This window comes from Cryptococcus depauperatus, chromosome 2 (assembly GCF_001720195.1).
Source record: "Cryptococcus depauperatus CBS 7841 chromosome 2, complete sequence".
Lineage (NCBI taxonomy): Eukaryota > Fungi > Basidiomycota > Tremellomycetes > Tremellales > Cryptococcaceae > Cryptococcus > Cryptococcus depauperatus.
The window spans coordinates 44,196-70,409 of NC_089469.1; the positions used below are offsets into that span (position 1 = coordinate 44,196).

The 26,214-nt window shown below is 46.4% G+C and overlaps 11 protein-coding genes across 11 annotated transcripts; 6 read left to right on the forward strand and 5 right to left on the reverse strand.

Annotated features, from left to right (window-relative positions):
• Window positions 1-1,149: 1,149 nt before the first annotated feature.
• On the reverse strand, window positions 1,150-2,528 carry L203_101254 (uncharacterized protein; the record flags this gene model as incomplete). The annotated part of the gene is made up of 2 exons (XM_066210698.1): window positions 1,150-2,252; window positions 2,300-2,528. 2 exons carry the CDS (start codon window positions 2,526-2,528, stop codon window positions 1,150-1,152), a joined length of 1,332 nt encoding a protein of 443 aa, XP_066066795.1.
• A 274-nt stretch (window positions 2,529-2,802) lies between these two features.
• On the forward strand, window positions 2,803-3,837 carry L203_101255 (uncharacterized protein; the record flags this gene model as incomplete). The annotated part of the gene is made up of 3 exons (XM_066210699.1): window positions 2,803-3,588; window positions 3,640-3,768; window positions 3,817-3,837. The coding sequence occupies 3 exons, from the start codon at window positions 2,803-2,805 to the stop codon at window positions 3,835-3,837; spliced, it is 936 nt and encodes a 311-aa protein (XP_066066796.1).
• Window positions 3,838-4,257: 420 nt separating this feature from the next.
• On the reverse strand, window positions 4,258-5,490 carry L203_101256 (uncharacterized protein; the record flags this gene model as incomplete). Its single annotated transcript, XM_066210700.1, has 1 exon — window positions 4,258-5,490. The coding sequence occupies one exon, from the start codon at window positions 5,488-5,490 to the stop codon at window positions 4,258-4,260; it is 1,233 nt and encodes a 410-aa protein (XP_066066797.1).
• Window positions 5,491-7,457: 1,967 nt separating this feature from the next.
• On the forward strand, window positions 7,458-10,291 carry L203_101257 (uncharacterized protein; the record flags this gene model as incomplete). Its single annotated transcript, XM_066210701.1, has 16 exons — window positions 7,458-7,487; window positions 7,540-7,557; window positions 7,601-7,696; window positions 7,743-7,886; window positions 7,935-8,034; window positions 8,077-8,359; window positions 8,405-8,472; window positions 8,514-8,611; window positions 8,661-8,741; window positions 8,788-8,898; window positions 8,948-9,049; window positions 9,094-9,156; window positions 9,207-9,393; window positions 9,438-9,818; window positions 9,870-9,950; window positions 10,002-10,291. The coding sequence occupies 16 exons, from the start codon at window positions 7,458-7,460 to the stop codon at window positions 10,289-10,291; spliced, it is 2,133 nt and encodes a 710-aa protein (XP_066066798.1).
• Window positions 10,292-10,552: 261 nt separating this feature from the next.
• On the reverse strand, window positions 10,553-11,803 carry L203_101258 (uncharacterized protein; the record flags this gene model as incomplete). The annotated part of the gene is made up of 8 exons (XM_066210702.1): window positions 10,553-10,674; window positions 10,721-10,783; window positions 10,833-10,852; window positions 10,903-10,994; window positions 11,040-11,063; window positions 11,118-11,283; window positions 11,330-11,527; window positions 11,571-11,803. 8 exons carry the CDS (start codon window positions 11,801-11,803, stop codon window positions 10,553-10,555), a joined length of 918 nt encoding a protein of 305 aa, XP_066066799.1.
• A 1,287-nt stretch (window positions 11,804-13,090) lies between these two features.
• L203_101259 (uncharacterized protein) lies at window positions 13,091-14,049 on the forward strand (the record flags this gene model as incomplete). The annotated part of the gene is made up of 4 exons (XM_066210703.1): window positions 13,091-13,110; window positions 13,479-13,572; window positions 13,644-13,716; window positions 13,772-14,049. The coding sequence occupies 4 exons, from the start codon at window positions 13,091-13,093 to the stop codon at window positions 14,047-14,049; spliced, it is 465 nt and encodes a 154-aa protein (XP_066066800.1).
• A 66-nt stretch (window positions 14,050-14,115) lies between these two features.
• L203_101260 (uncharacterized protein) lies at window positions 14,116-15,533 on the forward strand (the record flags this gene model as incomplete). The annotated part of the gene is made up of 3 exons (XM_066210704.1): window positions 14,116-14,916; window positions 14,990-15,029; window positions 15,094-15,533. 3 exons carry the CDS (start codon window positions 14,116-14,118, stop codon window positions 15,531-15,533), a joined length of 1,281 nt encoding a protein of 426 aa, XP_066066801.1.
• Window positions 15,534-16,673: 1,140 nt separating this feature from the next.
• On the forward strand, window positions 16,674-17,741 carry L203_101261 (uncharacterized protein; the record flags this gene model as incomplete). Its single annotated transcript, XM_066210705.1, has 3 exons — window positions 16,674-16,756; window positions 17,284-17,430; window positions 17,507-17,741. 3 exons carry the CDS (start codon window positions 16,674-16,676, stop codon window positions 17,739-17,741), a joined length of 465 nt encoding a protein of 154 aa, XP_066066802.1.
• A 1,158-nt stretch (window positions 17,742-18,899) lies between these two features.
• L203_101262 (uncharacterized protein) lies at window positions 18,900-20,787 on the reverse strand (the record flags this gene model as incomplete). Its single annotated transcript, XM_066210706.1, has 5 exons — window positions 18,900-19,727; window positions 19,776-20,169; window positions 20,214-20,241; window positions 20,293-20,479; window positions 20,527-20,787. The coding sequence occupies 5 exons, from the start codon at window positions 20,785-20,787 to the stop codon at window positions 18,900-18,902; spliced, it is 1,698 nt and encodes a 565-aa protein (XP_066066803.1).
• A 225-nt stretch (window positions 20,788-21,012) lies between these two features.
• L203_101263 (uncharacterized protein) lies at window positions 21,013-22,373 on the reverse strand (the record flags this gene model as incomplete). Its single annotated transcript, XM_066210707.1, has 6 exons — window positions 21,013-21,088; window positions 21,143-21,510; window positions 21,561-21,851; window positions 21,898-22,007; window positions 22,088-22,121; window positions 22,170-22,373. The coding sequence occupies 6 exons, from the start codon at window positions 22,371-22,373 to the stop codon at window positions 21,013-21,015; spliced, it is 1,083 nt and encodes a 360-aa protein (XP_066066804.1).
• A 178-nt stretch (window positions 22,374-22,551) lies between these two features.
• L203_101264 (uncharacterized protein) lies at window positions 22,552-25,807 on the forward strand (the record flags this gene model as incomplete). Its single annotated transcript, XM_066210708.1, has 9 exons — window positions 22,552-22,815; window positions 22,858-22,916; window positions 22,965-22,987; window positions 23,049-23,965; window positions 24,010-24,099; window positions 24,149-24,386; window positions 24,431-24,574; window positions 24,622-25,702; window positions 25,765-25,807. The coding sequence occupies 9 exons, from the start codon at window positions 22,552-22,554 to the stop codon at window positions 25,805-25,807; spliced, it is 2,859 nt and encodes a 952-aa protein (XP_066066805.1).
• Between the last annotated feature and the right edge of the window lie 407 nt (window positions 25,808-26,214).

Below are 26,214 nucleotides of genomic sequence, written 5' to 3' on the forward strand. Positions count from 1 at the left end.
CTCTGCTCCGGTTTAGCGCTGCAAGGTCAATGATGACTCAGTTACTGGAGTGACTGTCTGAGAAACCAAGATTTTCAAGAACGTCAGGATAATTTCAAGATTGAGCCAACATATGACACCAACATATTCCACTTCAAACTACCAATACTTCAAACCATCCTCACTGGTTATCAATATATAATCACATAGTCCACAGATTGTTATTTCTTATCATAATCCAGCACAGCTATCTTCGAGAACGATGCAGATTACGTGGGCGGACATATATAATTATGATGAAACGTGAAACATTGGTCGAGCGGAAAACCAAACAAAGATAGAGAGGAGAGGCGAGATACTTGTTATAGGCGGTTATTATACATTTATAGATGACAAAAGGTCCTTGAAATCTTCTGCCTCATAAAACAGTACTTCAAGAATGGTCTTATGTATAATTCATAGGCCCACTCATGCCCCATCTCACATTCATAACTTTACTGATCGTGTTTCCCTCCTTGCTATTTATTTGTTTCCTAAGAGTCTCAAGTCTGTACCAGTGATTTTACGAATTATACATATTGGACACATAATCCATACTTTTGCGGATTGTAAATTACCACTAGCTATATTCCAAACCTTTAAAGAGTACAGCGAATTACAACTTTTTGTTCATCATTCTACCAACATTCTTGGTTTGTACTTTTACCTCTAGCCATCAGGCAAAGGAAAGAAGCCAGAGGGAATCTTAAACCAATGATGCATGAGCTCCATGCGCAAAAATTCCACAATAAGAAACCACTCTATCTGATCATAGCACAATTAGATTTGTTTCGCCAGTTCATTGTGCACATTACTTGCCAGATCTTGTAAGACGGCGGAGGATAACAAGAATTTTACGTTTGATTCAGGCATAGTATTGCTCAGCTTCGAGAACAATCACAACTGTTGCACATGAATTAACTACTATCATGACACCATACTTTTTTTGAGAACGGGGCGGTGATGAAGAACGATATAACTGTTACTAACTGTTTAAAGCCATAGTCCTGGATTTGACCAGCGTTTTTCGATAATGAAAGTATACCAGTTGACAGTTTCCTTGAGAATTTGTTTCAATGCATAACATGCCCATGCGCATAAATTCGTGCCAAATGAAATTGATACAATACACTACGACTGTGAGCTTCCTTCCATCAAGACCTTTTTTCTTTCTCGCATCCAATGCTTAATTACCCCTACACATCTTTGCACTTTCCGGTGACGAATTTTTCTCGTTTTATAATTCCATTTTTGGTACTGTGTCTTCAAGGAGAATGCTTCATCTGTCACGGGAACTGTTGTTAAGTAAGGTTTTGGTATTGCTGGTGAAAAGGATCGCAATGCGCGTATAAAACTCTTTCCAACTGGCCTCACCAACATGTCCCACTGATATTCCCCTTCTTTTCTACCCTTGAGTCCAGAAGGAATGGAAAGCGTTGACAAGTGCAATGAGACGGTCTGGAAGAGAATCATTACATCCTGTAAGCTCAAAAGGGGCTTTGATGGTACGGAGACATATTCTTCAGAGCCATTATCCTTGAGGCAGAGAAGAGAATTACCATCAGATTGTACAGAGCAACCAGTAGGAGCAGAGTAATGATGACGCGAGAGGGCACAACGTAACCATGAACGCAGAATGAGAGTTGCTGTTACTTCGTCAGGTTGAAAACCTTGATCCTCAAGCATCTCTATAAGGTCCAGCAATTTTTCGGTTTGTAAAAAGTCCAGTGCTGCGACAGGAATATCCCAGTCATGCTGTGACTTGAGCACATCCTTGTAGACATAACTCAGAATCAGCGAACGGGCTGAAGGTATTTTGGAAACCGCTGGTGATTTCAGAGTGTGTGGTGAAAGTTGGTATAGGAGGTTATTATAATATTTTGTTCGAGATTGCAATTGTAATGCTGAGTCGCTGAAGCGCGAAACGGTCTGAACAGTCTTTTCTGTGGACAAGGATGGAGGCGACATGTTTCCTTCGGTGAAAAGTCTTTTTCTCGGTTCAGACCACAACCTGACTTGTCCGCTCGTCACAGCCTTTTCAGCAGCCATATGTAGCCTCTTTGCTAATCTTGCTGCGCCTTTATATTCAAGATGTTGAACCATTGCGTTGACCAGCTGCATGTCAGAGAGAAGTGAAGGATTTGACAGCAGATGAAATGTCGCCAAGCGATACAGCTTTGAAGAAAGCAATCTTGAGAGAACTGGAGGAAAGGAAGATGGTAAAAATGGATTGTCTGTATCCCTATCAGCAATCTTCAACGGCATTGTATCAGATACATACATCCGTCCATTTCTCGTTCTTTTCCTTTTGATTTTGCATGTCTAAAAGCCGATACGACTTTTGCAGCTGCCCTTGCTGTGATTTCTTCTCTGTAAATCCTCTGTTGCTGCTCAAATCTTTCCTGGGCAGCCCTGCTCGACTCTGCAAGATACGCGACCGTCCGAGTCTGGGTTGAGAATGCCGATTTGAACAGTTGGTTGGAGACGATTGAGAGGAATAGCGGGGGCATGCCTTTTCCCCCATGGTTCTTGGTTTTCTATGCAAACAAATACAATCTTAATCAAAATAACTATCAAAAAAAAGTCAACGCAGCGCGCCTATCTCGAAGGTATCTCTGTGACGCGCCTTTTGAGCTCGGAATAAAGTGCCACCTTGATACGTCGACGAAACTCCGAGATCACTTTAACAAAATCATAAATCAAGTCTGTCTTTACTTTCGCTTTCCATCAGTCTTTAAAAATCCTCTGCCGACAAGCGACACTTGGGAGACTATCAACCGCAAAATGGGTGCCACTCGTGCTAACAAGGAACTTTACTTTGAGAAGCTCAAGCTTCTCATCGAGAAATACCCCTCTATCTTCATTGTCAACATCGACAACGTTTCCTCTCAGCAATGCCACATGATCAGGCAGGCTCTCAGAGGCAAGGGTGTTGTTCTCATGGGCAAAAACACCATGGTCAGGCGTGCCATCAGAACTCTTCTCCCAGAGTTCCCTCAGTTTGAGAAGCTTATGCCTTTTGTCAAGGGCAACATTGGTTTCGTTTTCACCTCTGGTGATTTGAAGGACGTTCGAGAAATCATTATCTCCAACAAGGTTGCCGCTCCTGCCCGTGCCGGTGCTCTTGCTCCCAACGACGTCTTTGTTCCCGCCGGTAACACTGGTATGGAGCCGGGAAAGACTTCTTTCTTCCAGGCTTTGGGTATCCCTACCAAGATTGCTCGAGGTACAATCGAAATCGTTTCTGATGTGCAAGTTGTCGCTGCCGGCAACAAGGTTGGCCCATCCGAGGCTACTTTGCTCAACATGCTCAACATCTCTCCATTCACCTACGGTATGACTATCGTCCAGGTCTACGACAATGGCACCGTCTTCCCCTCCTCCATCTTGGACATTGAAGAGAAGGAACTTGTTGAGCAATTTGTCAGCGGTATCAAGACTGTCGCTGCCATCTCTTTGGCTATCGGTTTCCCCACCATTGCCTCCGTCATGCACTCCCTTGTCAACTCTTACAAGAATATCCTCAACATCTCTCTTGCTACTGACTATGAGTTTGAGGGCTCGGCCAAGGTGATTCACATTCGTATCTATCCCTCAGCTCGTAACTGACTTTATGAATAGATCAAGGAGTACCTCGCCAACCCGGATGCCTTTGCTGTTGCTGCTGCCCCTGCTGCCTCTACTGAGGCTGCCGCCGAAGCTGCCCCTGCTGCCGCCGAGGAGGAGAAGGAGGAATCTGATGATGACATGGTGAGTAGTTTATATAAATTCAGTCGACTTTGCACTCACCGTACATAGGGTTTCGGTCTCTTTGACTAAACTCTGTTGCCAGGATCATTTACCAACACCTGAGGGAGCCATGAGAGGATGGGAATCAGAAATTCTTCAGTGGATACTAGAAAGGATTGCGATTATGCATCGTCATGACTTGGTGATTGTTTATGGCAAATGTTGCACGTACACATGTCGCAGTATGGGAATGGCTTGTCTGTTAAGTCACCTGTCAAGATTGAATGCCCGTGACTATGTGAAGATGATTGAGTTTTTCACCTGGGCACTTGGGTGAAGAGACGGTGTCTCACCAGTCGAGTTGCAAAGCGGACACCCAGTCTATAACATGCACATGGTGAGTCTAACCTAGCCATGACTACAGACACAGACATCATCAATGCATGACCTGTCATAGACGTACTACTAACGAGATCACGCCAACACGACAACACTCCAGACCCAATACTTCTACTCCTTTTTAAACTCCGCCGCCGGAACACCCTTGTCGTGCGCCCAAAACAGTCGATCCGGGCCATCTCCCAGCTTAAACACTATTTTCCAAAACCTGAGGTCCAGGTTGGTATACACCCATCGACCCCGCCGCGATAACTCATTACGCGGCTGGAGCCAGGTAAACACATCATCCTCGTAATGGGTGAGACGGAACTTTTCCGAGTCAAGACCTTGGAGAGCCCAGTAGAGCTCGCCCTCTTCCACCGTCACGACAATCTTTAAGATGTGAATGTCATCCCAGTAGGTTCCGGCGTACGCCTCAAGCTCCCTTGATATGCTGTTCCGCGGCTGAAGCTCTTTCGCAAGGTCACGATACCACGCCAGATTCACCGCTACTGATGTCTTGCCCGCCGAGATGAAGTCGTTGCGTTCTCCCTCGGGAACCTCGAGGAACTCTTCCAGCACAAGCTGTCCCACCCAATCCGGAACATCGTTGAGAGCGAGCGCATTCGACAAGATGACAATCGCGCTTTCCGTGTCGGGCACAAGGATGACAATGGAAAGCGTACCGGGTCCACCTCCTTGGTGAACGATAACCAAACGTGGTGGAACACCTTTGCCGACGATAGGCATCCCACGTGGCATTAAAGCAAAGTTGTTTCCGACGCGACCCATTCTCCCAGGAAGCTGGTTTCGAATCCAACCAAAACAGTACGATACTTCATTTCTCGAAGGCTGGTCGATATACACCTTGGCAGACATCATCTGCGCGACCTGCTTCAACGGGAAGCCCTCCGTCGACGTCTTGCCAGTCGCCAACTGGTCGTTGAAACACGTCAGGAATGCCTTGTGCAGCTTCATGAGATCGCTCGCACAGGATCGCATTCCTGCGCTCGACGCACCAAACCAGTCGTCTCCATCTTTGACCGGAGTGATGGCTGCAGCGGTCCCGTCGTCGAGTGTGTTGTAGCACTTTCCAACGTCGTCGAGGTGTGCGGCAGGAGTCTTGAAAGAGGTGCGGGTCATGCCGAGTGGATCAAGGATGCGATGCTGGACAAAGTCAAAGAAGGACTCGCCGCTCAACGACTCGATCACCTTGCCCGCCAGCTCATACGGCAGATTGTTGTACGCAAATTGACCACGGAAGGGAAGCTGACGGGTCTGGTTGTTGAGGTAGCGCATGGCGTCTTTTTCGCCAATGAGAATGTTGTTGTCGGTGCTCCTGTAAAAGTTGTTGCCCCTTGACATGCCTGATAGGTGGCATAGAAGGTCAGAGAGCGTCATGTGGTGTTGGAGAAGGTCGTCGTTGATGTCGAGACTGGGCAGCGCGTCCTTCACGAGGGTGTTCCAGTGGGTCTTTTTTTCTTCTACGAGAATTCCGATCGCTGCTGAAGTGACTGCTTTTGTGAAGGAGCAGACCGGCAGGATGGTCTCCTCGGTCAGCGGGAGACGTTGCTCGACATCGCGGTAGCCATAACTCGCATAGTAGACTGGATTTCCCTCGTGCATGACACTGAGTGAAAGGCCAGGAGTACCGCCGATGCGCATGAGCTCTTCAATCTTGGGACGGAGTGCGTCCAGTCGGGACAACAGATTCGCCATGGTCTGTGGCTCGGTCAGCTTGACGGTGGAAAGTGTCAGAGGGAGAGACGTACAACGCGAGTCAGTGGTGGGCGGGTGATGGCAACGGTTGCTGTAAAGCAGATTATATCCATATGTTGGGTGTAGGACCATTGATTGATCAACACTGAGGCCGGTGTGTGGCATGGTGCACACACAGGTGTTTGGTGGTTCATCCTAGCAGGGAGATTGGGAATTGACCCGCGATGGGTTGTGTTTTGGGGGTGGAACGACGGCAGGGCGTAGAGTGATGGCGCTTCGACGACAGGTAAAGCGTATGGTCCGACATCCAACCTGCATCGGTCACTACTCCTGTCATGGTGCATCCCCGGGCAGTGTCTATTCTACCGGTGACTACCTGGTTCAGACGTACTTGCAACCTTTGGCTGCATGGACAGACATGCCGAGTTGATCCACGAACGTGGCTCCCAGTCCCATCCCGTTGCGCGAATTGCTCAAGAATACATAGAGATGCGGAAAGTAACGCGACTGATTTTTTTCCTGTCTGTGTTGATGGTTGCTTTACGTAACAGCTTTGGGACTGGAGGTGTAGGCAGTTGCGTGCGTCGCTGAGTTTTATAGATGTAATAATAGTAATATGAACTGTTTATTGTCTGATACAGCAAAATTAGCACTGTTTATAGCATAGAACGAGTATCAAGGAAAAAGGTATTCTATTCTACAATTCTTATTTAGTTATTCTTTCTATCCCTTAGGGAACTCTTGCGTTCTATATTGAAGTGTTATATTGGACAAGGTCAGACCTACAACAATCTGTAGAGAAAGCGGAGGTCGCTGCAGCGCGTCCATAACAATGTCAGTTATGACATGGATGTATTTTATATTATACATCCATCCCTATATTTGCAAGTATAGTGTACTCACAATAAATCATATACTGATATGGGTATAGTGTATTTACTTGCAGGAAACCTCCGGTAGATTATTGTCTGGACAGTGAATGGAGACGGCTACGAGTTTACTTCTCTATCGATGTGAAGCATCGATGCTTTACAACGACGCTTCATATCGTCGCTTCACATCGCCGCTTCACATCGCTGTTCCACCTCGCATGAGGATTAGGACGTGAGAAGAATCGTGGCTCGAATGCTGTCGGTGTTGCAGGATGGATCTCGACGACCGTCGCATCGCTCTCACCTAGGACATGGGGTCTTGATATCTCCAATGCGTGGTCTGTGAATGACGCTTGATACTTGTAGCAGGACAGGGCCTGCGAATGGCAAAGATCTGTGGTCTGAGAAGCCGATTGTCCTAATGGATACTCCTGCTGCGCTGGAGTATGGGCGGGTGCGTAGGAGTGTCACCTCACATGCGGGACGATGACTGTCAAATTGGAAGACATACTATCGACTGATCTCTGTGCGTGGTATACTCCATAACACATCCATTGTCTCTGTGGGTTGTGGTAAGAGTGAGTCCGGCGTTGGTACAACTGGCTCTACCCAGCGTTGACATTACGTAACCACTCACCGGTCAAGATGAAAGTATTTACCGGTGATGCGATTTAAAAAGACCATTCTCTTTTCATTTGCATCTTGTATATATCAAGTGGATCATTTTATTGTTTAACCAAGATGGCTTTTCCAAGACCCAAACCCACCACCGTGAGCAACGTCTTGTCGTTTGGCTGTCTCGCACTGACACACTAGTGCATAGGTCGACACCTTGGCCATGGCAAGTCTATGATGATGGAAATGGTTTACTAAGATTTACGCAGGAGCGGTCTAATCCACCTTTCAACGTAAGAAGGCTCTCCATCAAGATGCATGGGTCAGAGAAAGCGTTGGTATTGAAGGAAAAGTTTATGGCCGAGGCAAGTCAGCCTCGAGCGTTCACAAATCATATCTCATTATCTGTAGATCTCGCGACATCCAGCTTTCAAGCTATCAGACATCCATGATCTTTCCAAAGACGAGCTGAGGGAACGCACTATGGAAAAATTCGCATCCATGGTTTACTTTGTGACCCATGAGAGTCTAGACGTATTTTCACTCAGAATGCAGGTAAGTCATCCGGTAGTAGGTTGACAACTTTGCTTACCTGTGGCAAAGCTCATTGGTATTGCGGATCCGTCCTTTTGGACAAGGTTTGGCGTTGCCTATGGGTTGTTTCTGGGGGCGTTGAGGAGTGGCGCTACGCCCAACCAGCTCAGTACGTGTCGACGCTAGACGTTTATCACTCACGAGTCTTCAGATTACTGGATTGATAAAGGTGTTCTCGGTCTCAACGGCGTCATAGGATGTTTTGCCATGACAGAGTTGGCACATGGTTCTAATGTCGCTGGTCTCGAGACGACGGCTACCTTTGACGGAGAAACAGACGAGTTCATCCTTCACACCCCTCATCTAGGGGCGACCAAGTGGTGGATCGGTGGAGCGGCCAGTACGGCCACGCATGCTGCTGTCTTTGCCCAGATGGTGGTCGGTGGAAAGAAGCACGGCGTCAAGACATTTGTAGTCCAATTGAGGGATACAAAGTAGGTTTTTGTGTAAACGATTGGTAAATCTAATGTTGGCCATAGAACTTTTCATCTTTTGCCGGGTATCACCATTGGAGACATTGGCAAGAAAATGGGAAGAGATGGTATTGGTAAGTTGAGGCGTGCTCTGGATCTCACTCAGCCACGGCAGATAACGGATACATTCAATTCACCTATGTTCGTGTTCCCCGAGCCCACATGCTCATGAAGCATACCCAAGTATCTCGACAGGGAGTCGTTACGGAGCCTGTAGGTGGTTGTATGGGTGTGTTTTTAGCTGATGGCACAATGTGTTTAGCCACTTGCTCAGCTAACCTATGGAGCTCTGTTGGGCGGTCGGACATCCATGGTCGCGGATTCTAGCAACTCTGCTAAAAAGGTTTGTCTTGTTTGCCATTCAATGAATGACGCTTAACCTGTATTAGGCATTGACGATTGCGGTCCGATATGCTGCTGTTCGTCGCCAATTTGCGACTGATAAGAATGTGCTTGAAACTCAATTGTTGGACTATCCAATTCACCAGCGACGACTGATGGTAATTCTCATTTTGCTTTCTATCCCATGAACTGAGCAGTTCAATGTAGCCACTGGTGGCTCAAGCTATCGCTATCGGTTTCACAGGCTTGAAACTTCAAACAATGTATGAAGATATGACACAGGCATTGGATACAATGGAGCCTTCTGATGTAAGCTGGTTGACTTTGTTTTGGGTTCAGCTCATCGTACGCAGCCCAATCTGAACGACATTCTTGATAAACTAAAAGAGACTCATGCTACTTCTGCAGGACTCAAAGTGCGCTTATTTATATGCGAAAAAAGAATAAAAGGCTGACAGTTTGAAAGGCTTTCTGCACATGGGCTTGTCTGGACACGATTGATAAATGCAGGCAGTCTTGTGGAGGTCATGGTTACTCTGCTTACTCCAATTTCCCCAACATGTATGCCGACTTTGCCGTACAATGCACTTGGGAAGGCGACAATACCATCTTGAGCTTACAGGCAGGCCGATCTCTTGTGGGAGCTTGGGGCGGTAAGTTTAAGGATATCACGCATCTGTTATTCATACCATGGTAGCTGCTATTAAAGGCAAACGGCTCGTCTCAGGAGTTGCCTATCTCAATGACAAATCTATCTTGACCGCTAAATCTGATTCTTCACTCTCGCTAACCGATATCAAACGCGCTTGGAATTGTGTCGCTGCAAACGTCATTAAGAAAGCTGCAGAAGAGTATGTGTCCTTTTTGAAGGCCGGCAAATCCAAGGAGGTGGCTATGGAGAAGTGTTCTCAGTCAAGATTCATTGCTGCCAAGGTTCACACCATCGGATACATCTTCACAATGTTTAAGGATGCTGTCGAAGAAATGGAAGATAGCCCAGAGACAAAGGTGTTGAAAAGTGTCGCCAAACTGTATGGTTTGTGGCAAATCGAGGAACAACAAGGATACTTTTTGAAGTGTAAGTGTCGTTCAATTCCCAGTTGAGAAGCTTTTGATAACATAATCGCAGATGGCTTCTTTTCTGCTGAACAAGTAGATGAAGTACAGAAAGCTGTAGATGAACTCTGTGCAGATTGTCGAGCTTTTGCTGGTAAGCAAATCCTATATACACACCACTACAGAAACTGATTCCACACCATAGTCCCGCTTGTTGATGCCTTTGCTTTGAGTGACCATATCCTTAATTCGCCTCTTGGGAAATACGATGGCTCCGTCTACGAATCTTACTTTGCCCAAGTTCAGGCTGCCAATCCTCTTCCAAAAGAACACCCATACTTTGAACGTCTCATCAGGCCTTTGCTTGAGAGGCAGAATGACTCCTTGGAGGACCCAGAACAGGCAATGAATTTGGACGATGAACTGAAAGAGATGGATGAAGAAAGAAGAGAAGCTACGAAAGACAGAGAAGAAAGAGTGAGAAAGGAGATGTAGTTGGTCGAGAGGTTATTATTCAGTTATAGGAGTATATCTTGCGTACAAGACTTGTAAAAGAGACTTAGACGTAATGCTCAATAGACTGACTTTAGAGCTTATTTTGTACTTGCCGTTGGCTGTTGGTTCTATGAAATTTGATCATTTGCTCGCGCATCAGACTAGTACACATCAATGATACACATGTGTGACATTCTCTACCTTGTTCTTTAAGATAGCTGTATGAGAAAAATATATACTGAAATCAGATAATCGCAACGATCAGTAGGCAGAGCCGCCGTTCACGTGGAAACATTGAGCGGTAAAATAAGAAGAATCAGAGCTGGCAAGGAATACAAAAGCAGTCGCAACCTCAACAGGCTGCCCAGCACGACCGATAGGAGCTATGACGAGTTGGTAAACGTTTTCTGAAAACAAAAATATACTGACTTGAGGGGCCAAAATTCTTGAGTGACTCTTCTCCCATTGTTGCTACGATAAGAGGAGTCCAAACTGGTAGCAATCAGCATGACAGTGTTTTGATATTACCACTAGAACTTACTAGGACCAGGACAGACGACACTGATTGTGATTGAGATTAGTGACAGACCATAATAAAACGAATGACTCACTTCACTCGAATACCCTTTTCTTGTACGATTTGGTTACTCAACGCTCTAGAGAAACCAACAATGGCACCCTTGGTTGCAGTATAGTCCAAAAGCTATACAAGTAAGCCGATGGGCCGACACATGATATAGGTACCTACTTTAGGATGACCGATAAACGGGTTCTACAAGCCAATGTATCAGCACAATTATCGATGAAAGGGTAAGTTAAATCTGACAATAGAGGCATTATTAATGATGCTACCTCCCCAAGGCATGATAGGGATGAGGTTCTTGGTGAGATAAAAGATAGCATGAATGTTGACGTCAAACACATGTCTCCACTGCTCAGACGAGAGATCTTCGATGTTTGGAACCTCATTCTGAGTAGCAGCATTATTGGCCCTGCTTATGATAAGTGTCTAGCTTGGACCGGGATCAAGCAGCATACAGAATGTGAAGTTTACCGTTGCTCCATTTCTTAACCTTTTCTACCAGCTCAAGACAAGCCTCTTCGGTTCGAAGATCAACTGCAGCAGCCTCGACCTCGACATTAGGGGCCACTTTCTTGATCTTGTTGACAGTATCCTTGGCGTCCTGCTCCTCTTTAGGATGGTACTGAATAAACACATTGGCTCCCTCTAGTGCACTATATCGCGTCAGATTTGATTTACTGGCACACAATAACCTACTAGAGTATAGCAATGGCGCGCCCGATACCAGAATCACCTCCGGTCACGAAAGCGTTCTTCTTCTCAAGCTTGCCGGCTGGCTTGTACTTTGTCCCATCCGCTAGCGTGTCGTCGAACGGAGTAGGGTCGAGGGGAGCTTGCTTGCCAGGCAAATCCTTCTGCATCTGCCCAGTTACAGAAGGGGGCAAGAAGTTTGGTCGATATTGTTCGGGAACCCAAGACGGAGGAGACATCTTTATTTTTTTTTTATATAGGATGGAATAAACCAAAATGAAGAATTATAAATCGCTGAGAGGTTTTTATATGACAAGCTCAACTCCAAGTATATCATTGATGACGTCATGTGCCGGGTTGCTGGAACGTGCCAAGCCCAGTGTAGCCAAAAGAAAATGCCACGTCAGGTTGATTCCCACAAGTTGAACTGTGTCAGAAACACCGTAAGTGAGGATGGATTCGGTTGTTGGTTGGGTTGTCTACACTGTCCAGGAGAAGATGTATATAAGGATAGACAACACAGAGGCACAACCCCAGAGAATCAATCTAGCTTACTGTCTCTATATATCCTAACCTAATTACTAAGTAGTATCGAGTCCCAAGGGCACAAGCACTGTAACCACCCGAGTGACCTAGTCTTGACAAAACTACTCGATGATCTGAAGCTGGGGCTAGGAAGCAAAGCTTTTTTCTTTGATGAATGATCATGCAGGTGCAATCGCTTTGGCGAAAAACCTGGTCAATCATGACGAGACAAAACATACTGACATGCTGTCATGAATATTACCAATAATCAATAATGCAACGTAGATTGCATTATTGTGACCTTTTGGTACAGAGCGTGGATCTTAATTATTGCTAATATTCATGACAATATCCTGTCTGACGGAATAAAGCGATCCAATTGTCTTATCAAGGATTTGACTACGTTACAGTACTTGGTACATGGAAAGGTAAAGTATAACCATGAATGTTTATGGAACTACGCTACGTGGTATATAGTTAGGCGTTCCAGTTATTCCGCAAGCCTATCTGCTTCTGACAATAACGCGATAGCTGTTGTTGTAATAATCTCGTCATATTTATTGTACATATATAAGTAGCATAGCTTACACCTGGTTTGTTCTTTGCCATTTGGAGTGATAGAGTACAAACCAGTGGCTGGAGCCATAACACATACATTCTAATACGGTATTCATTTGTACATCTGCGGTTCTCTGTTTCCTTCTTAGATGTATATACTGGCTCGTCTATTGATGATTGTTCTCCGGTGATGTATCATACGTCCAAGCATACGTCAAGCCTCTAATTCTTGTTCTTATATTTCATCTTCCGATATTGCATAGTCAGACATCCATTCATCTAACTTCCAGTCTCTATTAACCTCAATTCAACCAGCCAAACAACCAATCCACCCATTCGTGATAGAGTGACGGAACTAACCGATCCAATTGTTATGTAAAGGATTTGACCCGTTTATATAGATGGCATTAGGAAAAGAATAAGAAAAGTAACAAAAGTTTCTAATGGGGCTAGATGTAATTACGTCAGCACTCTGCCCTGCGACTGGTAAAGACGGTCGATAAGTCCGTCAATGAAGGACGCTTGGAGGATAAGGAAATGGATATAGATAGATAAACTGTAGAGTAATTTTATATGAGACACATCATTTCAGTGCAACACCAGTGTTAGATTTGCTGTATTGAAACGCCGTTCACATACACTATTCACACAGTTATCGTCATCAAAACGCAGTGTGGCACTCCTTTGCCTTCACGTACCTAACTATATAGCTCGTCGTCTAGTTGGAGAAATTGCTATTACCATTTTACATTCTCTTTTATATCTTCTCTGTGTATAAAACCAGTCAAATCGTTAACAACTGTACTCACAGTCGTAGAACCTGATATAAAGCTCACTTGGCATCTGCCCTCTCTTTCCTCACAGAACGACTCTCATTCAACTTTGTCTCTGCCTTCGCCTTTCAGCGCTTTCATTCTGCCCCCAGGTGCGTCCCTTGGTGTTTCTGACATCCGTCGTATACTAACCTTGTCCTTTCTTTCGTTCTCGCCTATCCAGTCATCCTGTCCATCTGTAACACCATCTCTACTGCCCAACCCTCCGACACGAAAAAACGAACGATCCATAACGAGTAAGCCCCTCTAGCTTTTGTGATCTCTTCGCGTTGCTGACCGTTCGTTCCGCAGTGTCGTTTGATTCCTCCCGCAGCCTCAGCGAAGACTTTCTCGACTCATGTGAAGAAGTCTCCAGAACAAGGGGCTCCTGGTTTCGCACCTCTTCTCCCTCCACCCTCGTTCGCCTCTCCTTTACCACCTACCACGTCGCCCAGCTTAAAGTCGACGAGGACGACGAGGCCTATATCTCTGACGCGAAACGCCTCTCCGCCTTCTACGCCAACGTCGCGTACGACTTTTACGGCGCTCCCAGTGGTGCTCTATGCGTCTACAAGAACGGAGACGCCTAGCCCGTACGCACCGGTCCCGAGTCCCAGCGGATTATCAGAGAGGCTCGCGACGTCCACGGCCATCCCATGCAAGCCGTCTGGTGCGAGCTCGGCGAGCGCGTCTGGGTTCTGCTTGATGACCACAAGGTTCGTTGGACATCAATAGACGTCGTCGCTTTCGCAGAGGCGGGAAAGAGGACATTCAGCCTGCCCCTCATCTGGATCGGTGTCGAGCCAGGGTCTCTCGCTTACGAGCTTGCGAATACCGCGGCCGAGGCGGTCCACTTTTTATTGACGGAGGCTGGCTTCCGCGAGTCCGTCATAACCCGCTCCGTTGATGGCCCCAAGATGCTCTCCGTTGGCCCCTTCAACAACTTTGCCCGCGAGTACGGCAAGCACTTCACTCCCGCGCTAGGTCTCTCCATCGCACCTCTCAAGACTCCTCACTTTGAGGGCACCGGCGCTCTCTACTTGCGCGAGAGCAAGGACAGCAAGCGCGTCTTCCTCCTCATCTGCGCACACGTCGCCCGACCTCCTCCCGTCAATGACAACAAGGGCCTTGCTCGCAAGACCAAGAGCCAACCCCGCGAGAAGGTCATCGTCCACGGCCGTTTGGGTTACGCCAGCGTCTGCACGAGCATGATACGCGCCATTGGCAACCTGGACAACTCCATCAGGGTGTGGCAGGCCGTGCTTCGCCCATTGGGTGAGCCCGAGGAGGGCGAGGATGAGTCGATCAAGAGGCGACGAGATATACACCTGGCGCGGGTGGAGGGAGCGAGGTGGGAAATCGGCGAGTTTGACCAGTTTCGCTCCGAGGTCGTCAAGCGATGGTCCAAACCGAAACATCGTGTTATTGGCGAGGTCGTCCACGTCGAGCCCATCGAAGTCAGCGTCGCACCTCAACGGTTCTCAACGGTTCTCAACGGACTGGGCTCTCATCGAGCTCTACGACAAAAAGTTTGACTGGGACACGTTCCCGGGAAACAAGGTGTACATCGGTACGTTTTCCATCTCGGCTGGTATCGTCTGGCGCTTTTAGCTGACCATCGTATTCCCCTGCAGGAGACAACCTCTCGTTGGACTACGGCAGCACTATGTTCCCCCAACCGGAGGACCGGGCCAAGTACGGGTACCCAATCGACGGTCCTCAGGGGTTAGGTGACATCCAGCCGGAAGAGATCAACAATCCCCAGCAACTCGACGCCAACGGAGAACTGTGTCTTCCCGTCGTCAAGAATGATCGCACGACGGGCACCACCATCGGTCGAGCCACGGGGATGGAGTCTTTCATCCGCATCTACAAGGAGTACGGTATCGAGGAGACGTCGAAGGAAATCGCGGTTCTTCCCTACAACAACAAGACAGGTCCGTTCTCCGCCCCCGGCGACTCAGGCTCTATTGTCCTCGACAGAAACGGCCGTATCCTCGGGGTGATCACCGCAGGTGCTGGCGTCACCGACAGTACCAATGTCACCTATGTCACTGTTACAGTCCTACTGTAATGTTACAGTCTTACTGTAACCCCTGCGGAGATGGAGAGATGTCCGACGGCGGAGGTTGGTGTATAGTGTGATGAATGAGGATTTCGGGTTAATTAATTATTGTAGTCAACTGTAAGTGCAAGCCCTCCACATCGCCACACTCTGGAACGCCGAGGGATTAAGAGAGGGGACATGGATGGATAAGGTTGAATGATAGATAGATTTCTCTTCCATTACTCTTTTCTATGCAAGACAAGTGCTAGATTTGCTGTACCAAAAATAATTAATATTTACGAAAACCTTAAAGTAATTACCGTTGTAATTACAGTGAGGCATTCAAGCCTACATCAACTCGTTGGGAAGATTTTATTTAATATTTTAGTTAACAATCCCGTTAATTCTTTTACTTCATCATCCCTATTTTGACTTCTTTCAGGATAGATCTTCGAGTCCTTCTTTTCTTCTGGATAGATACATTTTCACATAGTCATCTTTGTGTGAGAATTATCATCCACCTTTTCCAATACTCTAGATAGCCATTCCTTGCCGAAGTCTCTCTCGCAAGATATAAATACCGTACTATCTTGAGTCTTATCTCCTCAGCGATGTATCAAAGGTCAACCCAAATCGATCCATAGTCAACAATAGTTAATCTCCAAGTCAGTTCTCAGACACAAATCACATATACTCTATCTTAACTATTACCAACTCCGACCGATAGTCTTAAGTCAACGACACTCTACTCACTCTTACTCTTTCCCATACACTCTACCTCAACCCATACTTGATCAGTGTCCCTGGCAAGTATATCTTTGACATATATAGTAATCTTATTTTGTATCCGAATTCTTTTCTTTATATTTCTATCAATGCAAATCCGAGAGTAATTTATATCTCTAGGCCTGTTATTGAGTATAACCAACACATACATAATCTAGAATCGAGAACCTAGAAACCCAAGAAAACCAAGGAATCCTCCAACCTGCGCTGAAGACTACTAAGAGCAGGCCGTGACAGTCACGCCGTACTGGCATATCGAGCAGGAGATCAAGAAGCACTTTCCTGAGTCTTTCCTCTACGAGGTGGTGAAGTAGACCGTCGAGATTCGCGCGCAGCGGACTTTCTCTCCCACCCATGTCCCATTTTTACTTTTCTCGTCTCATGGCGTCTCGTCTCGTTACACTCGTCGTCGATGCCGCCGCCATGGGTTGCAGTTCAGTGCCATGGATCTGGACTTTGGACATGTCAGTTCATATCAACTGTGTGTTCGTTTCATCCTGTGCAGAGGACAGGTTTCCAAGGCGTTATTTTTGTACTACTGCATACCTGGTTTTCATTTGTACATCTGCTGTTCTTTGTTTCCATCTTGGGTATATCTACCTGTTGTTTTACTTGTAGCCTATTTTCTAGTTATGTATCGTACGTCAACACCTACTCTTGTCTTGGTCAGCCTTTGTCCAATCTTGTAGAGTCAGGCACTCCGGTTCCTTCACGTGCCTAACTATATAGCTCGTCATTTAGTTGGAGAAATTGCTATTACCATTTTACATTCTCTTTTATATTTGCTCTGTATACAAAACCAGTCAAATTGTTAACCACTTTACGTACAGCCGTGGAACTGCCATGACCTGCATCATGACAGGGAATATAGCCAATAACGAACCATAATATTCAAGCATCGTTTCGTTGCCTTTTGGTTTAGTTTATGATCACGACTCTCATTCAACTCTGTCTCCGCCTCTGCAAATCAGCAGTTTTCTTCTACTCTCAGGTGCATTCCATGGCATTCCCGCCATCCGTCGTATACTGACCTTGTCGTTTCTTTCATCCCTGCTTATACAACTACCCCGTTGTTCATCCACGACATCGTCTCTGCTTCCCAACCCGTTGACACAACAAAAGGAACCATTCACAACAAGTAAGTCGCTTTAGCCCTATGGTCTCTTCTTGTTGCTGACCGTTCGTTTCGCAGTGTCGTTTAACTCCTCCTACAGCCTCAGCGAGAACTTCCTCAAGTCATGCGAAGAAGTCATTCACACGCTAACCTTCGACTCTCCCGTCCTTCCTATCTCCACCACCTACCAAGTCGCCCAGCTCAAATTTGACGAGGACGACGAGGCCTATATCTCTGACGCGAAACGCCTCTCCACCTTCTACGCCAACGTCGCGTACGACTTTTACGGCGCTCCTAGTGGTGCTCTATGCGTCTACAAGAACGGAGACGCCTAGCCTGTACGCACCAGTCCCGAGTCCCAGCGCATTATCAGAGAGGCTCGCGGCGTCCATGGCCATCCCATGCTGTTGAGAACAATGTGCTGAGTGTCGAGGAAATGTATGGAGGACGATGTGTTGAGGAAACACTATTATACATATATGATGAATGGTGAAGTATTTCTCTTATTTGATTATTATTAACTAATAGAATCATCTTGTAAAGTATTGGAACCCTTCCTTCAATTGTGTACTTTGTTATTTTACTTAGTTCACTGTGCACAGCTTAAAATATGATATATAAGATGTAGCATTGTATTTGCTTCTTCCTTAGAGATGAATCATAACGTCTTAACCATAACTTACCGATTACTTCCAATTCTATCCTACTATCTTAAGAGCCAATCTTACCAAATCTATCTACCAATGTTCCAAGGTCAGAGACACCACCTTCATCTATCTACATCTTCTTTATCTATCTATTCCATCTCTTGGGACGTTTCATCGTACCCATATCTGACAACATACCCCGTATCACACATGTCTTACATCCCTAGAGCTGTACTTAACATATATATAGACAGGTCCTTATCTCTGGTTCTCTTTACCGCTTTACACAAGCTAAACAGCAACCAGCTGCACCGGTCCGATCTCCACACATGCAAGCCGTCTAATGTGAGCTCGACGAGCGTGTTTGCGCTCTGTTCGACGACAAGCAGGTTCGTTGGACATTGACAGACGCCATCGCCTTCGCAGAGTGTTGAGACCCACTCAACCCAGTATTGGTTAAGCTGGGTGGACGAAGGACTGGTAAGGGAGCTACCAGGGATAGGGTGAAGGTGGCGAAGGAGCAGTAGGAACTCTGGACGATAAGTGATTGTTTAGATTGATTTGAAAGAGTTGTAATGGACTAATAGTAAGAATAATTGTACATGGATCAACGTATGCTTTTGGAGCGACAATCGAAAGTAGTGGGTTTGGACGTTGTTGATGAGGAGATTGGGAGCGGTGAGAGGTATTATCGAGTGTCCTTGGTCAAGGATGAGAGGTAGCCACCAAAGGGCATTGGTGGGACTCAGCGGGAACGGATGCCGCATGAGTTTTTTCCACAGCGTGCAGGTATGTTTGGGTAGGTATGCATGTAGTGTGGTTCATTAGATTCATCTATGAGGCTATCTAGAATTGGGTTGCGTCTGTCCTGTTAAACCATACCTGGGCTGAGGTCTTACAATGACCTTTATCGGTGGCTGGTTTTGGGTTGGGCCCAGGAAACCATCCGGTGATTAACCCCATGCCTTTTTCGTCTATTGAGGCATCTCCGCTGCCTATGAGTCTTGCAATTGCGTTGTGAGTCACCATGTCGTGTTGCATATGGTCATGAAGTTGGACGACGAGCCATTTGGAGTGTTCATCATGGCAGGGAATCAAGAGGAGGTACCAGTCATCTCGGCCGTTCATGACTGCCTGACGTGCGTGAGCGAGCACGATGGTAGGGAGAGATTCAGACAAGCGGGCAACTAGTTCTGGGTCAACGGCCGTGAATGTCAGGTTTCCCCATGCCGGGTGGTGAAAAGTACCGCTTAGATCAATAGGTGTTGACGTGCAATTCAAATTGAGCTCGCTTTTCTTAGCCACTCGCTCGAATACAGGCCGCATCACCTTTTCGACCCAGTTCACTCTATCCAGACCCAACAGCTCGTCGAGGATGGTGTTGATGATGACCTCGTTGAGAGCATCTCCTAGCTCGTGGTCAGTGTTCATGGCAGCGAGGGCGATGCCGGCTTTGGGGACGGTTGCAAAGAGTGTATGCTGGCCCAGCTGAAATCCGCAATGGCTGTACAGCTTGTGCTTTCGATAGGTATGGGTCCATTGAGCGTAACCATAAGAAGCATTCTCAGCCTGTGTGAGAGCGAGATGAGTTGACTGAATGTGAGGCTTGATACATTGTTTGATGATATGGGCGGGAATAGTCGTTGGAGCGAGCAACTCGGCCAACCATTTGCCCTGTTACAAGTAAGGACATGATTAAGAATACGAACCTACCGTATCGACCGAGTCCATAATTAGTCCTGCACCACCCCACGTCGCCTCACCAGTACCCTTCGTCCACCACCCGATATTCTTCCTTTTGCCCAGGCATTCTTCAACGGTTGTGTTTATGCCCACAGCGTCCAAACATTTGTGTCGTTTACCGCCAAATCTCAGCCTTACTCCAGTTCTCTTTCCCGTCGCCCTGGCCTTCTCAGCGTCAAACGTCGCTCCTTCCATACCCAGATCATGAAAAATGTTCTTCTCGACGAAATCAGGGAATGAAATATTAGTAAGGGCCGGTACGATGTAACCTAGTAATAAATAGTTTTCATTGTTGTATTGCCATTGAGAGCGAAAATCAGTACTAGAAGGGAGATGCCGCATAGAATGTAAAAGTTTTTTTCTTGAAGAATAGCTGGCCGTGTATGAGCTTGAGTTACAGCTGGATGACAGACTTACTTGGGAGCATAAGGGTGATATGGAACGCCTGTTCGCATTGCTGGTACGGATTAGCATAGTCTTGACAGCGTCTGCGTACTTAGTAGGTCTTCAACCGTCGCCTCCTTCCTGGTGTCATCTACCAATCCCCAGTCACTCCAGATATCCTCCATTTTGGTCGTCCAGGCGAGCGGAATGCCATTGGGTAGACAGACATTCCTGTCAATGAGGATCCCGATACTGAGAGCGGTAAATAATTTGGTATTGGAAGCAATGGAGAAGAGCGACTAATTTCAATGTCAGTAAATTGTTCAAGTCAAGAAAGACAGCCTACGCGGGAATCAAGTATGTGGTGTTGGTCAGCAATCCCACTGGTGATAATTTCCGACTCCCATGGCGACTGAACTGTACGAGGAGAGCGCACGACAACGACAGAGGTGCCAGGGATGTCGTATTTTTGTCTGAGATGATCTATCCATTGGCGTGTTGAAGAAGAGAGGATGGGAATAGACTGATCTTCGTTAAAACGTTGAAAAGAAGATACAAGAACAAAACAGAAAAGGTTTAAAATGTAAATTGAAATCAAGAGACCCATTGGTGTCAAAATGGCTTGTTTGATCAACTATGTCAAGCTGGATACGAGCGCTGATATAATCGTATTGAGTATTGATCTAGATGTTGAAAGGAAAGTGATTTGGAGATTTCAGCATCCTTTAGAAGGATGATTAGCAGCCCAAAGATAAGGAAATGATTCTGAGAGCATCTGGGTTAGAAATCAAGTCCAAAAACTCTTGCATTATCCCAGAATTCTGTATGTGCTCTATGAAAAGTTTTGAGCGTCCAGTTCTCCCAACAACATGTTTGTGTCCTTTGACCCCGTCAGAATAATGGGTTCTCTGCAAGAGTAGTCAATTTTGCCGGCTCTGATACCTTGGTCGAATGCAACTCACCTTGGATGGAAATCAACACCAATCACAGTTCCCTTGTGCCCAGGCAGCTTCCAGCCCACTCTGCCGTCCTCCACGTTCCAAACAGTCACTGTTCTATCTCCACCACCCGCCGCAATATATTGGCCGCCATCCCATTTACTCCAAGAGCATTTAATGAGCGATTGTTCAAATCCTGCTGGTGCGCCTGTAAGGGATCTGTAGATGCGCATAGGATCAGATGAAAAAGGTCGGACGTCGTAAATGATGAGTGTAGAATCGAGAGAATAGGAAGCAAGATAATGGGAATTTGGAGAAAGGGAAAGCGAAGCTATAGTATCGGTATGGCCTTGGAGGGTGTAGAGAACTTCTTGGGTTCGTAGATCCCACACCTGATCCTACAATAAGCCTTTGCCTGGTTTCACGAATGGACGAGACGCACTTTGATTTCATTATCTACTCCACCAACAAAACACCTCGCACCGTCCCCACTCCACTCAACAGCCGTCACTGGGCAATCCCGTCCATCGTCAAATTCGGCTACTGGCTCTTTGGTGTCAAGACCAAGATCCCAAACACGAGCGGTACCATCGTCTCCCGCCGACAAAATCAGCTCGCGGCCATTGGAAATGGTGACTGCAAGAGAGTTTATTGGTCCATAGTGTGCATGGATGCGCTCTAAGCGTTGGCCTGTCTTGAGGTCTGTCAGTATAAGAGTACCGTCTGCGGCTCCCTAATTTGGTCATTAGCACGGCGGCACTAAATGACAAAGTACTGACAGAGTAGATTGTTTGCGAGTCTAGAGAGTAAGCAATGTCCAAGATGGGCTGCTTGTGTACATTGGGAAGGATTGCATAGTTGTCATGTGGAGGATAAGTTTTCCAGAGGGCTAAAGTAGGTCAAACAATACGTTCATCACCCACAACTTACAAATTGCTCTGTCTGCTGATGAAGCTGCTAGCGTCTCACCCGATGGGTCAAAGATACACGCTGTAATCTCGGCCTGCTACGCCGTTAGTTCACAGCACACCATCTTCTGCCGCCAACTCACGCCATGAGCACCTGATAATGATACAATTGGTGCGTCTAAACCACTGGTCCGTTTCACGCTTTTGATGAGCGCGTTTTTTCGCTGTCCCTCGCCCGAAGAAGCTACCGTCATCAATTGAGTACCTGCCTCTGTCTCATCCTCCACGCGCGCCCTTTTGGTAAGCGCAGTACCGGGGCCCGTTGGAGGCGATTTTCTGACAGACATTTTCCAATGTTGAATAGAGATGACTTCACGACAAGATTAAGAAACATAAAAGATGGCTGAACGGGATCAAAAAAAGTGATAATTACGTAATACTACGCCTTTTGAGTAACTCTTTGAATTCAGATAATGATATTTGTCCAATTTTCATGCATTTATCATCATCTCCGAACTTCATATCATGGAAACTCCTAGCCGTAACAGGAGGCCTGCAATATACGGCAAATCTGTGCGCGAGGATTTTTGCTCGTTCTGCGGCGGGTCAGACACACTTAACAAGCAAGGCTTCCCGGAACGAATGATTTCTTGCTCAAATTGCGGCAGAAGTGGACACCCAACGTGCTTGAATATGTTGACACCCAGGCTGAGGAAACGGGTGATGATGTATAGCTGGCACTGTATTGAATGTAAGACATGCGAAGAGTGTCGCGTTAAGGGCGACGATGTGAGTTATTATGATTATGTAGCCAGACATTGACAAAAGTAGTCGCGCTTGATGTTTTGCGATACATGTGATAGAGGATGGCATTCTTATTGCCTCAGGCCGTGAGCATGTGTTATTCCCATATTTCTTTTGCTTATATCACTGTTTAGCCCTCTGGCAAAACCACCAAAAGGTACGCTCATGTACTGACGCGCCTCGTCTACGCGACGCGCTGAGTGTGTCACTTGCTATAGGAGCATGGCACTGTCCAAAGTGTACACCTGTAAGATCGCATCCGCCGCTTTCAGCCCCCCTATCAATACCGCCAACACCAATGCTAACTTCAACTCCAAAGTCACTGACAAGATCCAATAAGTCTCGTCCTCGACCACTGAAGGTGCTCAAGGTGGATAGCACGCAGAAGTTGGAAAATGATGCAACATTTACAGAGATGCGACTTCCTTTCGGTCGCTCCAGAAAGAGAGCAAGAGATCGCCCTCGCCACATACCGCTGGCAGGGAACGAAGCTGTTCTCACTGATCATTGTATTAGAGTTAAAATTCCCAATTCGGCTCAAGCTGCCCAAGCTGATGCAGCAGCCGAGAAAGAACGTTCTACCCCAATGATTGTGCGTTTACGTGCTCCAAAACGGCCAGTAGAAGGTGAAGGAGAAGAAGATAAAATCCCTTATGGAGGAGTCATCTCAGGCGAGGATGCAGATACAGCCAAGACACAAATCAATCAACTGGATAAAGAGTTGTTTGAGAGTACAAGAAAAACAGCAGAGGCTAAAATGGGCGGACCACCACCCATCTCATGTGAATCCAGTCGACCTGCTTCCCCCATTTCCTCTCCTGCACCCAGTGGGAAAGGTGGTAAGATTACTCCAACTCCCGCACGATCACTGCGCGACAGATTGTTACATAACCTCGCCGACTCTATCCCACATTCGCCCTCATTCTCTCCTTCCAGCCATCATCTGCAACCAAATGCTCCACATGGTGCTCAGCTCGAGAAAATCAACAAGATACGTTTTGGGACATTTGACATTGACACTTGGTTCACAGCACCATATCCTGAAGAATATGCCTATGTGCCAGAAGGGAGGCTTTGGCTGTGTGAGTTTTGTCTCAAGTATATGAAGAGCGGCTTCGTGGCCGAGCGACATCGAGTAAGCCGTACTTTGTGACAAAGACCAGAGCTAAGATAACACAGATGAAATGCAAAGTCAGACATCCACCAGGAGATGAAATTTACCGCGATGGTGCTGTTTCGGTTTTTGAAGTAGACGGACGAAAAAATAAAGCAAGCTTAATCTCTCTAGCGCACAAAAAGACGCTAACCCATAACCTAGATATACTGTCAAAATCTATGTCTCCTTGCAAAAATGTTTCTAGATCACAAAACGTTATATTATGACGTGGAACCTTTCTTATTTTATATTATGACTCAATCAAGCCCACAAGGTCTAGGAGAGCAGTTTGTCGGTTATTTTTCGAAAGAAAAAAGAAGTGTAGGAAGAAATGTCAGTTGTATAATGACATTGCCAGTCAGGCAACGAGAAGGCTGGGGTCAGCTACTAATAGACTTTAGTAAGTAGCTGCGTAAGTAGTTGCTAGCCCTGACCTCATTGCAGGCTACATGTTGAGTAAAAAAGAAGAACGAGTTGGATCGCCAGAAAAACCCTTATCTGGACTGGGTGCTGTTTCTTACAAATCCTATTGGCGTACACAAATTTTTAAGTATTTGCAAAATGCTACAGGAAAGGTGTCTATGAAAGGTTGGTCCATTTCCACAATATCGCACCAAACGCTGATGATATTATAGATATCTCCAAGGCGACAAGTATGACATTGGAAGACATATATACTACCTTAGTCAATGAGAACATGATCAATATCTACTCTTCTACATCCTCTTTTTCTCCTCTTAATCACCAATCTCTCATTACACCAACTCCGAGTCGCGCAAGACCACCTCGCCGGCGAGGTCGCCCTCCATTACGAAGAAAAGCGGATCGCGCTCCTTCTTTACCAAAATCTCATGATGATGGAGATGGACACAATGAAGAGGAGCAAATTAAATTGCCCAAAAAGTATGAGATCGTGGTGGATCGTGAGTACATCAGAGCTGTCCTCGATAAACGAGCAAAAAAAGGATATTTGCAGCTTGTACCATCAAGATTAAAATATCATCCTTTCCTTGTTGCAAGACAAGTTGCAAAGGGCGAGAGAGAAGATCGAGAAAGGAGCGGAGAGAAGGAAGAGACTGATGAGAATCGGAATGAAAATGAGAGTGAGCAAGTGAAGGAAGAAGAAGAGGAAGTCGGAGAGCTGGTGGAAATCAGCGGCATACAACACACTCGGCCCCCACATCCAACACCCATCGTCAATGGGCACTGCAACCCCCATCATATCTCCCCATTTGCACCAACCACTCCAGACGTTACCCCTCCCATTTCGGCACGTAAATCGGACCAGTCCCTTTCGACGAGCCCTGCTCGAAATCTACGTAAGCGCAAAGTCACTGATGCTCAAGATTCACCGGCAAGGAGATTACGGAGTCGAGATAGCATAACGATGGCATCGAATAGATTTGCAAAAGACCAAACTCAAATCGAAAATCAAGACCTATCGGCCAATGACAAGCATTTGACGCATGACATTCCGTACCTTTCTTCTTTCTCCTCTTTTTCAGATAAACACCACCTCGAACCTCACTCTGATTTCCATCACTCTCTCGAACGGTATCATGAAAACAGTGTCGAAGGTGAATTACAGCCAGGTGCAGGAGATGAGGACTATATGGACGCTGAAGGTGAAGAAGTGGATGCTGACGGAGAGGACTGGATACCTAATGATGAGGGTGGGGAGGAAGATGCTGAAGGAGAAGAATGGGATGACAAAGAGTATGTTGCTTGAAGATACATCTTGGTTGCCAACAAGTTCATCACATACCATGTTGTAACAGTTGCATCTTGGGGTATGGCCCCACGGCTTCTGTATGTCATTAGCAACGTTGGGCGCTCAAAAGAAAGGGTAGCGATAGCTGCTTTAGGCTTGAGAATGGTATCGACCATTGATTCCCAGAATCGAGTATCCCGATTCACATCGCTTTCAAGACGTTGACTCTCATCCGCCTCAGCTTCCCATGCCATCTCGATGCTCGGCTCGTGCGTCCCTCATACCAAGACCAGCAAGCAACCTCTCAAACGACGATTATATACATGATACAACTAATCTTTCTCCTTGTCCTCCTGCCTGTATGCATAGAGTTATAGATGGGCTGTATGGTTATCTCAAAATAACTGTTGCATAGAAATAAGATACTTTGAAAAGCAACGATGATTGGAATGTGGAGTAACAAAGAAAGTATGACGCACAATGAAATACAAGCTCAAAGTCGTCAGATGACATCCAT